We start from the raw sequence: 17,640 nt of genomic DNA on the forward strand, positions 1-17,640 counted from the left end.
ACAAAGAATGACTCCTGCTTGAGGGAATAAAGCTGCCTTTTCAGCAAGGTTGGTAGTGTTTCCCTGTGCCAAACCTGGCTCATGGCAGGGTCCTCCTGATGATCAGCACTAGCTGGTATCAGAAAGAAATTGCCCTGGTGGTAGAGTACTAGAATGTGTGGGTTTTCCATCATCTTCTGAAGGTTTTTGACATTACCCACTGCTGGAATGCGAGTGGGACAGATAACTGAGGTGTTCCAGTCTGATGAGTCTCATGTTCCTATTTTCTTATGCATGTGCTCTGAGATTTTTCTGTAAAGTTCTATAACTGTAACTTGTGATTAACTAGAGAGAGAAATATATCCCTAAATTGAAGGTGATGAATTAATTTACATACATTCTTTGTAAAGAGACACAATACTTAGTTAAAATGGGTAGAATGGACTTTTATTTTCATTCATTCTTCAAGAATACCACACAATTAGATAGCAACATCTGAAAAAAAATCTTGAAATAATTTAAAACAGAAGGCACAGAAGAATAAACCCGATAAACTAACCACAAGATCATAAGAGAACCCCCCCTCCCACTAAAAACATTGGGGCCCCTTCGGAACAAGTTTCTGTCTCAAGACATTGTGATCAAAAGCTATTGCCCAGTGGAACAAAACATATAGCACAACATAAGCTTAACCACGCTTTCATGATACAAAAGAAAAAAAAGGGTAAAAGTGTGATTTTTGCTCAGATTTTGAATAGGATGTCACTTCAAATGAAATATTTTAAATTCAACACACTGGTCAATATATTTCCTAAATGCTATGCAAAGACGTAGTTGGCAAAACTTGTTCTCATCTCAGCTAGGGATATCAAAGAAATGTAGCCTCTGACTGCTTCAAAAACAAATATTCTCTATACAGTAATATACTGCATGGGCGACTGAGTTGTGTCCTGATAGTGTGAAAGCAAACAAACATCATACACCACAGAGAGGAATAAAACTACTTCAGTCATAAGAGCTTTTACATTTTTTGCAAGAGATGGTAGCTTTATTTTTTAAACAAAGCTACTGGAATCAGTGACATGCGATAATATGCCCCAATAGTATAGCCGCTAAATCTGAAAATAAAGTTCATGCTTCACAATTGAAATATGCAGTGATTATGAAATACATTCGCTGATAATTAATACCATCATTATTACAATAGAGAGGTCATTCATAAATTAGTTCAGATTCTGAACTTGGTTTCTAAATGGAACGCTTTTTCAAGTACGCAGAACATTAACAATGTACAGATTTTGCTCCAGATCAGCACATTAGTTGGTGTGCTTTTACAAAAGGACGCTTATCCTGCAAACAAAGCAAAACCTGCAAGTGATAGGTTTGCTTTAAAAATGCTAAACATAATTAAAAGATATAAAATATTATAGTTGTCAACAATTGAGTGGCAAGTATTTGCCAAAGAAAAATGATTTCTCAAATACAAGACAGATCTTTTCAGCATTTTATACCAAGACATTTGTCAGCAAGTAATAGAATAAGTAAAACTTTGCAGCTCCTTTTGCACTTGGAGTCCCACACCTCCTTGCTTTTAAACGGTAATGTATACGGTCATAAACAGCTTTCTTCTTTTTTTTTAAATACCTCTCTGATTTACAGGTTGAGTCACAATAATGTTTCTACACAAGAATAAAAAGAGCTACTGACAATCACAATATAAACTGTAGAAATGGTTTTAGTAAAAATGTTCATCAAAATTTTCTGACATAGGAAAACATTCATTTGGAAAGTAAACTCTAATACAGCAGGCCGTTCGATCAGAGGTGACCCAGGCATTTTTATTGTTGCCAGCATTCTGACTGATTACTTCCATATTCCTTTGCATTATAGGATACAAACTTTGTAATATATTAAATCGTTTTCTAGCAAAGAGTCCGATTATTGCACTTTATAAAAATTCCAGTAACATCAGGCTTTTGTCCTACTCTTTTGTGAACACTGATGACCTGCAACAAAAACCATGGGACCAAACCCTTTCTTCTGAGTAAGACAAGTCCTTGAATGGTTTTAACATACTGGAACAAACTGAAAATATTTACAAACAATGAAAAATGCATTCCTTTTTACACCAATTTTGATTCACAGCAGCAACGGGTAGGACTTTAATTGCATTACTGACATGAACCTTCTGTCAAGGAGAGAGTACATAGTTTACCATTTTATGTTTCAATTTGGAAAAAATACTAGGAGAAACCAGAAATACCACAGAATTCTTCTGCTTACTGTCAGAATATTACTGTCTGGGAAGGCTTAATGACAATAACACCTTAATGTGCATATGCCAGCTCTTAAACAATGAGCACAATAAACTTGATAGATATGGCTGTTTCAAGATGGCAACATAGGTACAGTAAAGAGGTTGAGAATGCCCCCCTTTAAAAAAATGAACGTGGCAGTTTTTGGCCCTGCTTATTACCAGCTGTATCAGTAGAAAAAAAAAATGGAGGCTTTGTTCCAGCCATGTAGAAAATCAGCTGCTCGAACCAAAGCTGTTTTACAAATCTATATGAGGCTTCCAGGCCAGCAAACAACAGTCAAAGTTACTTTGTTCCTCTGCTCCTTCAGCATAGGAACTAGTGAGGAATGGCTCATGCCCACTGTGGATAGTCCATTTACAGCGACAATCATGTCACCACACCTAAAAAAGGAAACAAAATGGAAAGCAGCTGATGAACAATGATAGTGCACAACAACTAACACAACAATGAGTAACAGATGGCATTTCATAGTTAGGGCCTCAGGTTTCTGTTGGACTTGAAGTTCAGCTGCAAGAGCTAAAAGCATTCAATTAAAAAAATGAAGTCTGACCGCCCATTGTTAAGTAGTATGGGGAATTCTTGAACCCCTGGGGTTCAGCTCTGGCGTAATTCCAACACTAGCTTTAAGAGTTTGCTTGTAGAAAGTTACCAGGATTGATGCAAGAGTGGGAGAGGGAGAGAGAAAAAGTAATCATTTACCGGGGCTAAGTAGGGGATAATAATAAAAAAATTATATATATGCAGATTTATAATATAAATGTTTATATGATAAAAATATATATACATGTTTATAGGGTTAACACACATTTACATATGATTTGTATTTATTGTAGCTGGAAAAAGCAGTGATACCTATACTGAAGATTGCTCAACACTTTCCAACATAAGACCCTGTTTTCCGTTGCTTATAACTTTACCTAACTTAACCATTCAAGCTAAAGTTTCCCATGCCAGGTGTCTGCCTCGGGGTGTGTGTGTGTGTAGCCTGAATGGCTAAGTTTTGTAAAGTTACACACACACACACTCTCTCTCTCTCTGAGGCAGACACCTGGCATGGGAAACTTTAGCTTGAATGGTTAAGTCTGGTAAAGTGTATATATAGGAAAGTTTCAACTAAAATGGTTCAACTATTTCCAAAAATGAGGTTAAGGGAAAATACATTGTTTTGCCCATGTTAAAAAAATTCCTACAACCATTTCGTTGAGAAGGTCTACTGTCCCCACTCTTTGGAGCGGGGATTTAAAATTAGGCAGAGAAAGCACCTTTTGCCATCCATGTGAAAATTTGCCCGAATTTGGTCAAGTTATCAACATCTGAAAAATCTCAGTTTGTACATGCTTGGTAGAGACTTGTTTGAGTTTACCAGCTACAGTCTCTTTAGATTCTTTCTGCACTCAGCATGCTCTATCTAAGTGGTTTGCAAACTGTGGGTTGGGACCCCAAAGTGGGTTGGGACCCAATTAAAAAGCCAACCTCAGGGATGGCTTAGAGTTGCTGAGGCCTGGAGCCAAAGTCAAAGCACGAGCTCCACCGCCCGGGGCCGAAGCCCTAGGGCTTGAACCCTGGACAGCTGGGCTAGGTTACAGGCCTCTATCCCCACACTGCTCCCATCTGTGACTTGACAGTATATGTTCTATTTCCACAGGGCTACTGAGCATGCTCCAGCACTGCGTTGCAGGGGATGAGCAGTAATTTCCCTGCAATTGTTTCTCCTGAATACTGGGGACACCAGAATTCTCTGTCCTTTATTCTCAATATTCCTTTTGCTCCTGTATAGGCAGGGTAGGAGAAAGCAGCCTGACTCAGAGTGGTGAGGAGCAGAGCGAGGGGGGAGAACAATTCCTAACTTTTAAGGTTGCAAAGTCAAGAACTCAATGCTCTTTTAATATAGTTGTTTTTAATGTAATTGTATATTAAAATAAAAATAGCAACTTATAGTATCATATAACAAAAATACTGTATGCTTAAGAGCCTGAGAATGTTATTTTATTTGATATTTAAGGGCCTTTAAAACTTGTTAGGATACTGGTATACAGTCTTAACGCATATGAGCACGGAAACCCTATTCTCAGGAATAAGGCATGCAGAATGATAAAATGAATTTTCTTCTTAAGCTAATTTGTAACAAAATAGAAATAGAGAGATTATTGCATAGTAAACCTCCAAGAATCATACAGAGCTCCGAAAACCACACAGCGTCACTCTTAGTAGCTTAGCTATTGCTATGATTTGAGTCATAAGATGGCCTCTAGTCACCGCCATGTCATTGGAAACATGCATTAAGCTGTTCTGAAAATAAATTAAGCCTTCCTCATTTTGTAGTCATCACATGATTCATATCTACCCTGTATGTAAAACAAATATGGTACCATCTTCTACTCATGTTATCAAACCTTTGTAATGTCCAATTTACAAACAAGGGAAGCTTTAACAGGCATTTCAAATCCTGCATCTGGAGGGACCCTAAATTCAGCCAAAATGAACACGATTTGCAGATCCTCTTAAAGTGCCAGATTTGAAAATTGGAACCTGCATGTTGATTGCCTCTCACAGTGATCTTGACTAGATACTGCTTTAGCCTCTCCTCCACTTGCTTCCCCACTTCTCTATTATAAAATGAAGTCCTCTAGCTTTTGTAATCCTCCTCGAAGTAGGCAGAGAGCATTATACAACATGTTCACTTCCCTACTCTAGGCTCCAAATCCTGGGCAAGACATTTCCCCCCTATGCTGGGTCTTGGCCTAATGGAGGAGTCAAGGAATCAGTAGAGGTGATGGTGGAGATGGGTCAGATCAGCACCACTGGCTGATGGTGGAACGTGTTTCCAAAGAAAGGTGGGGGAAGGAAGAATGACTGGGACTAGATGCTCCCACAAGTTCTGACTGATCCCACTTCTCCCAGCCAAAAATCCTTCTGACTTCTCAGCACTGCACCTAGTAGACTTGCCAAGCTGCTTTAGGGAGTTGGCCAGCTCCCAAAAAACACCTGGATATTAGTCAGTTTTCCAAGGATTATATGTAATGTAATGAATCACTTCATGCAATATGCCTTATCATCACTTTGTCCATCCAATTTCTAATACCATTTAAAAAGAATGCAGTAGCACTTACTTTAACCTTCCGTCAAAGTATGCTGGAGTTCCTAGAACAATCGTTTTAATGAAGAAAGGTTGGTTTGTGTGATTCTCCTCATATCCACCAACGATGCTAAAGCCCCAACTTCCTAAATTGCTCCTCCGTAGCACTACATCATGGCAGCTATGTAGGCCGCTGTGGGGTGAGATTATAGTGTGGAAGGAGAAAAAACACATGCCATGTAAATATTTTCATGTTATGTGCAACACTTGCTCTATTGCATCACCGCAATAAGCGTGAAAGAGAAGGGGTAATGGTGGGTAAAGGATGGTAATTAAGTGTTCCCAGGATGAATCATCTTGTAATATTTAACCATCTTGACTACCGCGTGCTTAAAATTACAAAAAAACTCTGGAGGTAAAAATGTATTAAACATAAAGAATGAATTGTTGGAATTATTGGTTAAATACAGTTACATCTAGAAAGTGACACTTCTAAATGATGATGTGGGGGTTTATATTTATCCTCCCCCCCACCAGCTTTCATATCCAGTGTGTTTCATTTGCAAAATGAAAGATGATTTTTCTGTCAGTTTAGTATTTTCCATCTTGAATTTAGGACCTGAAAACCCATCTGTTTTCTTTCTGCCTCTTCCTGGTTCATCACTACCAGTAATGAAAATTTTGCAATCAGATGACAGGTTTTTGGATGACGCAAAAGGCAGAGTATAAATAAACCAGATTGCATTCGAGTAGCTGTATTGGCTTTGAAATACCTACAGTAGGGAAACAAGTAGTAATAAAACAAGGAGAAATGACTGAAAAATGCACAAAGAGAAAATCTGTTGGGTAAAAATGTGCCATATTATTTTATTTATATATCTTAGGGCTGTCAAGTGATGAAAAAAATTAATTGCGATTAATCATAATAGAATATCATTTATTAAAATATTTTTGGATGTCTTCTACATTTTCAAATGTATTGATTTCAGTTACAACACAGAATACAAAGTGTACAGGGCTCACTTTATGTTTATTTTTATTACAAATATTTGCAGTATAAAAAACAAAAGAAATAGCATTTTGCAATTCCCCCATAAAAAATACTGTAGTGCAATCTCTTTATATGAAAGTTCAACTTACAAATGTAGAATTACGTAAAAAAAACCCCAAAACAAACAAAAAAACAATCAACAACCTGTATTCAAAAATAAAACAATGTAAAACTTTAGAGCCTACAAGTCCACTCATCCTATTTCTTGTTCAGCCAATCGCTCAGATGAACAAATTTGTTTACATTTGCAGGAGGTAATGATGCCCGCTTCTTATTTACAGTGTCACCTGAAAGTGAGAACAGGTATTCGCATGGCACTGTTGTAGCTGGTGTTGCAAGATATTTATGTGCCAGATGCTCTAAAGATTCATATGTCCCTTCCTGCTTCAACCACCATTCCAGAGGACGTGTGTCCATGCTGATGACGGATTCTGCTTGATAACGATCCAAAGCAGTGTAGACTGACGCATGTTCATTTTCATCATCTGAGTCAGATGCCACCAGCAGAAGGTTGATTTTCTTTTTTGGTGGTTCAGGTTCTATAGTTTCCACATCTGAGTGTTGCTCTTTTAAGACTTCTGAAATCATGCTCCACACCTCGTCCCTCTCAGATTTTGGAAGGCACTTCAGATTCTTAAATCTTGGGTCGAGTGCTGTAGCTACCTTTAGAAATCTCACACTGGTACGTTCTTTGCATTTTGTGAAATCTGCAGTGAGTGTTCTTAAAATGAAAAACGTGCTGGGTCATCATCCGAGACTGCTAGAACAGGAAATATATGGCAGAATGCGGGTAAAACAGAGCAGGAGACTTACAACTGTCCCCCAAGGATTTCAGTCACAAATTTAATCAACACATTTTTTAATGAGCATAACCAGCATGGAAGCATGTCCTCTGGAATGGTGGCCGAAGCATGAAGGAGCATATCTGTTTGCTTAGCATATCTGGCACGTAAATACCTTGCAATGCCAGCTACAAAAGTGCCATGCGTATGCCTGTTCCACTTTCAGGTGACACTGTAAATAAGAAGTGGGCAGCATTATCTCCCATAAATGTAAACAAACTTGTTTGTCTTAGCAATTGGCTGAACAAGAAGTAGGACTGAATGGACTTGTAGGCTCTAAAGTTTTATATTGTTTTGTTTTTGAGTACAGTTATATAACAAAAAAAATTTACATTTGTAAGTTGCACAATAAAGAGATTGCACTACAGTATTTGTATGAGGCGAACTGGAATTAATTTGCAAACTGGGCACCATCAAATTAGGCCTGAATAAAGACTGGGAGTGGATGGGTCATTACAAAACCTAATTTCACCATACTAATTTCCCCCTACTGTTTCTCACACCTTCTTGTCAACTGTTTGAAATGAGCCACTCTCATTACCACTACAGAAGTGATTTTTCCTCCTTTGATATTCTATTGTTAATTGAATTGTCTCGTTAGACTGACCCCCCAGTTGGTAAGGCAACTCCCATCTTTTCATGTACTATGTATATATATACCTGCTACTGTATTTTCCACTCCATGCATCTGATGAAGTGGGTTCTAGCCCACGAAAGCTTATGCCCAAATACATTTGTTAGTCTCTAAGGTGCCACAAGGACTCCTCATTGTTTTTTCTGATACAGACTAACACGGCTACCACTCTGAAACCTGAAAAATACTTTTTCTTTTGTTTATCATTTTCACAGTGCAAATATGTGTAATAAAAAAATAATAACAAAGTAAGCGCTGTCCACTTTGTATTCTGTGTTGCTGAAATCAATATATTTGAAAATGTAGAAAACTATCCAAAATATTGAATAAATTTCAATTGGTATTCTATTGTTTAATAGTGTGATTAAAACAGCGAATAATTTTTTTGAGTTAGTCGCATGAGTTAACTGCAATTAATCGATAGCCCTAACATATTATATATATATGTATGAGTCACTTTCCTGACCATAACCACACTTTCAAAAGTGGTAATGCATATCCAAAAGTGTTGAATTAAAGAACATTTTTCTTTTCATAGAAAATCTTTATGCAAATCCAGAGAAGCAGAAAATGTTGAGGTAGGCCTAACTGTTGCTTCTCTACATTAATCATGTTGTGCCATGCATTGTAGCATATAAGGCATAATTAAGCGGCAAAATTTAGTTGTTTGTAGTATGTGAGCAATAAATGATTGCCAGCTATTGTTAAGCAGAGTTATTTATCAGACTTGAAAGAAGTTTACTGTAACTGTATAACTCACAAGACATTATGACTGTTTTACAGGAAGTTACATACAGACATCTTGTACAGAAAAACCTAAAGGAAATCAATGAGGGCCTGATCCTGAAAGACCTTTTTACCAAGGGAAGTGGCTTGTTACTGTGTGTAGTTATAATAACTTCAGATTTATATTATGGTCTCAATGCTGACTGTCAGATTTGGTTTCTCCCATGGTTAGTTGCAATGGGAGATTAACATGGGACATGATGTGAATGTATCTGACATGACCCCATGTATGGTCATGCTCGAGCCATGCACACAAAACTGATACTGAACTCAAATCAATCCTGTAGGATCATCAGAGGGACTCTGAGAGCGACTCCCACATTGTCGCTATACTGCCTCGCGGGGATTGCATCACCATCAGTGAGGCGGGATGCCTTCAGTAAAAAGGAGACACAAAAACAGGTGCATGTTTCAAGACAGCCACTGAATGGACACATTCCACCACCCAAGAGTCTGAAGTCCAGAAACAGCTTTGCCTTTGTAAGTCCCTTACCCCAAAATACCACTGTGGAAGGCTACAGAGTAACAAAATGGGGGGGAAACACCAATGATCTTGGAGAACCTAGTTCTTTCAGAACAACTCTCTCCAGCTGCTGACCTCAGATGAAAACAATGGTGTACTCTAAATTGAGTGACAGCTGGGTGGCAAAGACTGGTGACAATATGACCAAGTGGAAGCTGACGAACGACCCCAGACGTGAATGTGGAGAGCCTAGGCAAAACACTTGAACGCTGCCACAGTGCCCCGTCAACATCCCTTACTCCAGAGGAACTACTCGAGATAAATGACAACAACAAATCTTGGCTGTGGTTTTGGAGTAATAAGCTATGATAATGACTTCAGGATTTCATTCTGTTACCATCACATTCTACATGCTCTCTGTGGTTACATCTGCAAACCGTGGGTGTAAACCTGGAAACTCTTTCTATTAAGGATAGGGCTTAGTGTGGTGCACAGTGTGATTGAAGTTAACAGGACTATGCACAGTAATAAACACTATCCTTGATAATAAGTGTTTCCCAGAATTAGGCCCACAGTTTGTCGATATAGCTACCAGAGAGTGAAAAATGGGATGATAAGTGAAATCTGGTGATATCAGTCAGGCCAAAAGTTAGGAAAAGGAAATGGGTTTGCAGCGGGTGTATTTGTGCTCAGTGGAGTTGGTGGCTGGTTTTCTGAGTTACCTATATGAGATTTGTGAATGCAGATTGGTCTGTTCTAACTTCTTTCTGCATGTGTGCCTAAAACCTGTGTGATAAAAGTCAATGATCAGTGAAGGTTATATCCTTCATTCTATGAAGCTATTCATTTGCCTTTCTAAACTTCGTTTTGTATATTAATATAGGGTAATTTGGGTAAGTGCTCTATGTTTCCTGTTTAAAACTCAGGCTTAACTTAGGGAGCAAAAGGACAGTTTACATTCATCGGGGGAATTGAATTGGTTAGTGTTAGACTTTTCCCAAGGTTTCTGAAGGGATAATCAGTGTTTTCTATCTTCCGGCTGGCTAACAGGATACTTTTGCTGTACAATCCTTTGTAAGTGGATTGTAAATTGAATGTGGCTGCAATAGATAGGCAGCAATAGGGTGAAGCAGGTGCTGTAACTAAGCTGTTCTCTGCTTTAGAGTTTAAATAATATTATATTAATTAAAACTGCTGCAGCAGCACAAAGTAAAACCCCACTAAAAATTAACTGTTATTGTATCTGAACGCATGTATAAGAAAGAAACCCTTCAGCATGTTGCTTCAGCCCTATGTACGTCACACAAATATTTTATAGCAAACTGAAAAATGTCAGGAGAGTGACACAGCCAAATGCAGGAGTTAATATTATAACAGCAGTGTAAACATGAGTTTAAACAGATCATTCATTAACTAGTACCTTGGAAGCCCCAGCCACATGACCCAGGAGGGTGACCAGCTAGCATCATATTCATTTTCGCTGATTGTGCTTGGTTGTTCCTCATTACTCTGGGTATGTTCTTCAGCAATCTGGATCTCCAGTGTTTTGAGTGCCACCACTGAAGAGGTAGCACTGGCTTTGAGCATAGCCACTGCCTCACTATGACTTAGATTGGTCAGGTCAATACCATTAATATTCAGCAACACATCACCTGTTTAAAAGGCACAAATAAGAGTGTAAGTCATGTGGCCTATTGGTCTTCCTGTGCTAATACCTGGCCTGTACTTACAACACATTACCCAATACCTGTTCATGTCAATGTGTTATCTCCCTGGGCCTAGACAGACAGAAACAGTAACTTTCAGAGGTGTGAACTGCAGTGTATTAACTCTGCAGCCTCATACGGACAATTTAAACATAATGCGTAAACTATTTCACAGCTGCATATTTCAGCAGAAACAGAAACGCTGTGCTTGGCTAGCATGCTCTGCTATCATACAAGTCAGAGGTGGAAATGATCTATTAGGTCAGGCACCACTCCTGCATCAGAATAGAATGACCCCTATGGTATATCCTCCAGTGCTCTGTTCAGTCCACATTTAAATGACTTGAACACTGGAGCTTTTACCTCTGCCACTGGAAACTATTCTCACCATTATGGATTTTTTCCCTGACTTTTCCAGCTTTGTGTTCCTTTTCTTAATGTATCCCATTCCTCATAATCGTCCCTCAGGGTTTAAAGGGAAGGGGGAAAAAGAATGGCAAAAGGTGTAATGTAGCCATGAGAGAGAGGGGAAGTCTTGCAGAAGGTAGCACAGCAATCCTCACATGCACACTTCAATCCTACTGCGTGTCTGTGCTTTGCCAATCAGGAAACACAAAACAGGGATCACAGGAAAGATTAAGAAAGAAAAATCAGCTCTGAGGAAGCAAGAGCATCTGTAAAAAGATTATAATGATCTGGAAGGAGTCTAAAATACAAAGATTGCTGAAAACAATTTTCCTTGAGAATATTTTAAAAGAAGGAGAGTGTCTCTTATTGTCTGAGTGGTTACAGTGTTCCTGCTGCAGTGCAGAACAAATCAGCAACATCCAGGACTCAGTTACACAAGATATGAGAATCAATCACTTTCCAGAAACTTGCATAGCAGGGAAGGCTAATTCCTTTTGTAGTTTCGGCTTTAACATCACATAAGGAAGAAAGTCACAATTGTTGCTTCGACAAATGGATTTTTAAATAATGTTTAGAAAAAGATACTGTGCACATTTGTATACTGCATTTAATGTTCCTACCTTACATGGTCATGAAAAATATCCTCCATTACCTCATTTTAAATTTGCACACTTCAGTTACTGTCTAAACTTTGCCCTTATGTCAGTATGGGCCCATAGGATTTCTAAGTCTGTGCAGTACTGCATGGGGTTGCATTATGTATTTATGTGATTTAGGCGTATGTACAACACATTTTACAAAAAATAGATCAGGAAAATGTCAGGCTGTACCTTAAGCATTATTACATCAGTATTACCAATATCATCCACCCCACCCCACCCAATTTCTTTCTCAAAAGCTGGGGATAACAGATGCCCTGTCCTGAAGATCAGCAAGCTCAGTTTAGGTCAGACCAAGGATGGGGAAAGTGAACTACAGAAAGGAGGGTCACTTGCTGAAAATGCCCTGCTATTAGCACAGTTAAACCAGGTGCCTGTCATCAGAACAGATCAGTTTAGCTGAGGTACTGAAGATATTACACAAGGAAAGAGGTGGTTTCTGAGACAGCTACAGGACCCAACCCATGAGATCAAAACCAAAAACAGGATGTGTGTGCTGAAGTGAAAAACACCAGACAAGACCCTTAACTCACAGGGGTATTACAGTCAACTTTACACAGCCCTTTCCCAAGCCAGGGGAAAGTGTGGCATTGTACATTGAATTTCCAAGAGTGGAATATTTGAGAGAAGCATTTATCACTGTTACCCTACATCTCCTGAGAAACCTTATGATACCTTGCAAAACAAACTCATCAACAGAATAACTGAAAGACGCACACGCTGCCATTTGAGTCAAAGCCTACCTCGTTTGATCCTGCCATCTCTTGCAAGACAGCCATGAGGCTGCACGCTAGTAACAAAGATTGGTAGTTCACCACTTTTGCTGCCTCTGCCTCCCGCTACTGTCATTCCAAGGGATTCATGTGGCTCTTTTTTCACCGTAATGTGCTTTTCTTGGCATGTAACACACTGGGAAAGAATCTGCAAGAAGACAACAAAAGACCCTTTATTTAAAAAAATTCAAAATTGATGCTTCGTAGGCTCCTAATCTATATTTAGGTAGCTCATGATAGCAGCCTGATTTTCAAAGGTACAGAGAACCTGCAGCCAGAGCCGTCCCTAGGGTATGGTGAATTGGGGCAGCTGTCCCAGGCCCCGCGCTTTGGAGGCCCAGTGGCGGCCGCCCCGAATTGTCATACCCTAGGGACAACTCTGTGTGCGTGTTGTGCGGGGGGCGTTAGGCCGGTGCAAGGAGGGTGGGGTTAGGTTGCAGAGGGCCAGGCTAGCCCAGGGGGTTAGTAGATGGCCTGGCATTGACAGTGCGGGTCGGGCCCGCACTCACCGGTGGGAAGCAGCAGCAGCAACCCCAGCCCGCTCCGCTGGCTCCCGGTGTCACTTGGGGGAGGGGGCGGAAGCTGGAAAGAGGCAGGGCAGGAGCCAGAAGAGATGGGGCGGAAGCTTGGGGGAAGAGGTGGAGTGGGGGTGGGGCCTGGGCCGGGTTCTCCTGGACCCCAAACCCCCTAGGGATGGCCCTGCCTGCAGCCCTGATTGACTGCAGGTGATCAGCACTTTCGAAAAATCAATCCATTTATTTAGGTTCCTAAATATGGATTAGGAGTCTAACTTTAAGCATCCATTTTTTAAATCTCACTTCTAATTTACTTACAATATGCTTAGAGAGGATATCACTGCACTGGACACTGAAGATCTGCAATGCCAAGTTTTGGTGCTGCTGTACAAAATCCATATGTTCATATGGCTAGCGTCATGGCACTGAGAGACACAGGACTTTGATGTTTAGGTGGATGTCACACTTACTAAGTGCATCATTTTTGTAAGTATCATATGGACCAAACTCTACAGACTCAATGTGAACTGAAAAAGCATGTGTACTTTAAGGGTCACATGTCGAAACACCTTTTAAACAGTTTGTTTTTATTTATGCAATTTTTTTTTCTTTTGCAGCTTGTCTCCAGAATCAGGCTTACCTATGTTTGGCTTCACACCATCAGGAGGGTTTAAACCTGAACTAAGGGCTTGTCTACACAGGGAGTTATTCTGCAATAGTTATCCAAATTAACTCCATGTGGGGACACTTTTTCGGGAATAAGATTGCCTTATTCCCAATTAGTTTAATCCATTTTGGAAGTAGGTTAGACTAATTTAGCATAAAACACTCTTGTTCCGGAATAAGAGTGTCCCCACAGGGAGTTATTCTATAATAGCTATTCCAATTTAAATTCACCTTAATCCAAATTAATTTGCCTATGTAGACAAGCCCAAATGTATTTTATTTGCTTAAATGCCTTCATCCTCATGTACTTGCTGATATATTTAAAGCATTCCACATTTACCTCCACTGATCATCTCAAATCTACAGAAGGTTTAGAGGTAGAAATACAGAAATAAGAAATTACACCAGTTAATCTTCCAGTGGCAGTTATATCATCTCTTCACCGCACATGAAAAAAACAGTACCCTTTTATATTCCCAGTACATGTCAGAAGTAGTTTAGTATTAGAGTGGCAGACACATACCACTGTATACATATTAAAGGCAGTTTATTTTTAATTCCATCAGGTTTTGTGGCCATTTACTTGCTGGTGCTGTACAATTATGTATACAACATTCTTTAAGACAACAAACTTCAAAAACAACTCTGGCTTATCCTTAGATGAGAAAGGAGTGCAGGTGAACTATATGATGAACCCCCCTGGGACTTTTTCTGAAATCTCCCAAATGTTTGGAAGAAAATCCTGGCAAAAAATCTAAAGTGCTTACAACTTAAGTGACTGATATTGAATTTGGTTATCAACACCATTTGTTGAAAAAGGATATAAAGGAGGTCTATTAAAAGCCTGACACTTTAGATGATTATATGATTCATTGAATTTGAAGGGCCAGAACTCATATTTTTGGAACTACCAAAATGTCTGAAGCATAAGCTCTGAATAGTATTTTATTTTTGTAGTAGGTCTTCTGCATAATGCCACACTAGATTCATGGAGTCTCTTCATCCTGCTTCACCCTATCATATAAAATATAAGCCACCCAGTACCCATGCAGTAGCCACAGCTCTCTTTCCTTTGATTCAGGGAAGGGAAAACATGACATTTTCCGCCACAGGCAATGACAATCTGGTCATATAACTCCTGGGGGAATTCTGCGCCACTGCACAATGCAGAATTTTGCAGAAATTAACTTGTGCGCAGAATTTCCTTTCCCCTAAAGAAATGGGCTGCAGTGCTGCTACCTGCCACTGGACTCAGCAGAGCCCAGCTTGCACATGGAAGACACTGCTGGAGGGAGGGAGAGGGAGCTAGAGTGTTCCTGGCAGCTGCAGTTCCCAGCATGCCCTGAGGGAAGGAGAGGGCGGTGCGCAGGAAACTCTGTTCAAACCTGGGACCGAGCATCAGTCTGTTTCTCCTTCTGGATTCCTGGGCTGTGCAGCAGGGCTCTAGGGTGTGGGTATCTGGGCCAGGGGGGCCCCCATGGCTGGGCTCTGGGGCAGAGGGGTTGTGGGTGTCTGGCCCCCTGGCTGGGCTCTGGGGGGGTGGGGAGAGGAGAAGGGGGCAGAGAAACAGGAATTGGGTTGTTGTAGAGGTTTCTTTAACTCTCTACTCCTGGGGGAATTTTTGTGTGTGTCTGTATTGTTACAGACATGCCTGCTGACAGGTATTTTGAAATAAATTACCAAAATAATTGAAACTGGCGTGATTATGTAGTGTTATTATGACAAATAAAATTTGCAGAATTTTTCATTTTTTGTCGCAGAATGCTCCCAGGAATATTATATGGCTAGTGGATATGCTCCAGCTCCTGGGGTCTTGCAGTTCAATGGCTTGCACAGCAGAAGTCCAAAGGCTGCTCCTGAATGGCAATCCTTCCACATGGTGGTAACACATTACCCACTTTCCCACACATGACTCCAGAACTACAATTTTATCTCATTCACAAGACTTGTATATGTCGCTGTAGCCAGCAAATCTGAATACCATCAATTGCTATTACATTTTCTTTTCAAATGGAGAAAGAGAGAAACACTAACCTTATGCGAACTGTGTCTGCTGTTGAACAGCTGCTGCGCCTGGTGCTGGCTGCTGTTATGAGTCCCTGCTTCTCGGAGAATAGCGACTGTCTGCGATTTCACTGGTCTGGAGATTGTTAAATTCACCCTTTCCCCACTAGCCTGAGGGATATACATGCAAAATGAAAATGAAAATAATAATAAAGTTCACACTGTATTATTATTAATTAGGAGACGAGGGACGATCTTGTGGCTAAGGTACTGGGCTGGGACTCAAGAGATCTGGGTTCGATTCCTGGAACTGCCTCAGACTTCCTGTCTGATGCTGGGCAAGTCATTTATTTTTTCCTGACTCAGTTTCCCATCTATAAAATGGAGATTTTAATACTTTCTTTTCTCTCCCTTTCTCTTGTCTGTTCAGACTGTAAAATCTGTGACAGGGTCTGTCTCTATGTGTACATACAACAACTAGCACAGTGTAGCCCCCAGTTTCAGGTAGGTCTCCAGGCACTTCTGTAATACAAGAAATAAATAACAAGAAAATGGACTAAGTACACTGACAAATTATGATTTCATAATTTTCAAAACTACTCAATGCTTCAAATCTTAATTGATATTTAAAAACAAATTATTTACCTGGAATAAGTAACTTTGTAAGCAGAGTCAGAGAATTTGTTGAAGTAGTTGGAGAGAATATATAGTCAGATCACCAAACTGCAGTTTTGGGGACTGTCCAAAAACTCAATGGCTACCCTAATGTTCCAAAATCCCAACACCAAAATCTCCAAATAGAAAACTGACCTCTTCAAAATCTCAATAAATTGAAAAACTGACATAAAAATAACACAAGATTATAAGAATTTCCCCCTAATTACAAGAGACGAAATTTAAATTATACAAGCAAATAACCCCCACCAGTATCACAAGTCTCCAACTGCTGTTGGAGCAGGGAGTTAATCAAATAATAAACAACAGTATTCTACATAGTCCTAGTGTTTAGGTAAGGTGGTTTACTGGATGAGTACATGGCTTTGAATCAGATCCCCGTCCCCATCCCCCAAGCTTTGCCATTGAATGGTTATGTGACCCTTGGGCAAGTTACCTCCTTTTTAATCCCCATTTTAAAGATAGGGAAACTGAGGCACAATGATACTTAGTTTCATAAAGCTTTTTGAGATCTAGAGATAAAGAGAGTTATAAGTACACAGGATCATGATCTTCCTAGATTTCTTCTATTAGACTCCAGACTACACTGAGATCACCTCATACACATGAATAGTCTTATAACCTTCAGTAAGCTATGGCACACGCTGGACGAGGCCAACACACTTTTCACTTCTGGCCACATGAGTTCAATTCCTAGGTTTCATCTGAGGCCCAAAAGGGGGTGGGTGTCTGCAGTGCATGTTGCACTATTGTGACTGAAAGCACCCACTGTATTCACACCCATACACCATTGTAATAACCATTATACAAAATATTCCTTGTGAGGTATCATTTGAAAACTAATAACTTGCCGGTCAATAATATCATGGTGAAATACATGTAGCAACATTATATGTGAAGTTATGATTTTCCCCTGTATGATGATGTTAGCACATGTTCAAACTCACACAGGCCTGACTAGGCAAAAGGTGTTAAATGGGTCTATCCTAGGCAAAGGAATGTGTGTTTACCTCAATTTACATATAAGTAGTAAACAGGGTCCTTGAGACAGCATGAGGGGGAAATGGCATGAGACCAGGCAAATC

General features: G+C 39.8%; 1 protein-coding gene across 5 annotated transcripts in view; it reads right to left on the reverse strand.

Moving 5' to 3' along the window:
- Nucleotides 1-404: 404 nt before the first annotated feature.
- LNX2 (ligand of numb-protein X 2) overlaps nucleotides 405-17,640 on the reverse strand; it is a 93,814-nt gene continuing 76,578 nt past the window's right edge. For 4 of the 5 annotated variants that reach the window (XM_073340617.2, XM_073340607.2, XM_073340627.2 and 1 more), the window contains 5 exons: nucleotides 15,911-16,051; nucleotides 12,666-12,843; nucleotides 10,570-10,801; nucleotides 5,408-5,566; nucleotides 405-2,677 (listed from right to left, as the gene is read on the reverse strand). In XM_073340617.2, coding sequence (XP_073196718.1) covers nucleotides 2,542-2,677; nucleotides 5,408-5,566; nucleotides 10,570-10,801; nucleotides 12,666-12,843; nucleotides 15,911-16,051 — 846 coding nt within the window. In that variant the 3' untranslated portion in view covers nucleotides 405-2,541. Of the gene's footprint in view, nucleotides 2,678-5,407; nucleotides 5,567-8,956; nucleotides 9,061-10,569; nucleotides 10,802-12,665; nucleotides 12,844-15,910; nucleotides 16,052-17,640 lie in introns of those variants that run through there. The other variant, XM_073340637.1, reaches the window with a different exon arrangement.

This window comes from Lepidochelys kempii, chromosome 1, assembly GCF_965140285.1.
Source record: "Lepidochelys kempii isolate rLepKem1 chromosome 1, rLepKem1.hap1, whole genome shotgun sequence".
NCBI lineage: Eukaryota > Metazoa > Chordata > Testudines > Cheloniidae > Lepidochelys > Lepidochelys kempii.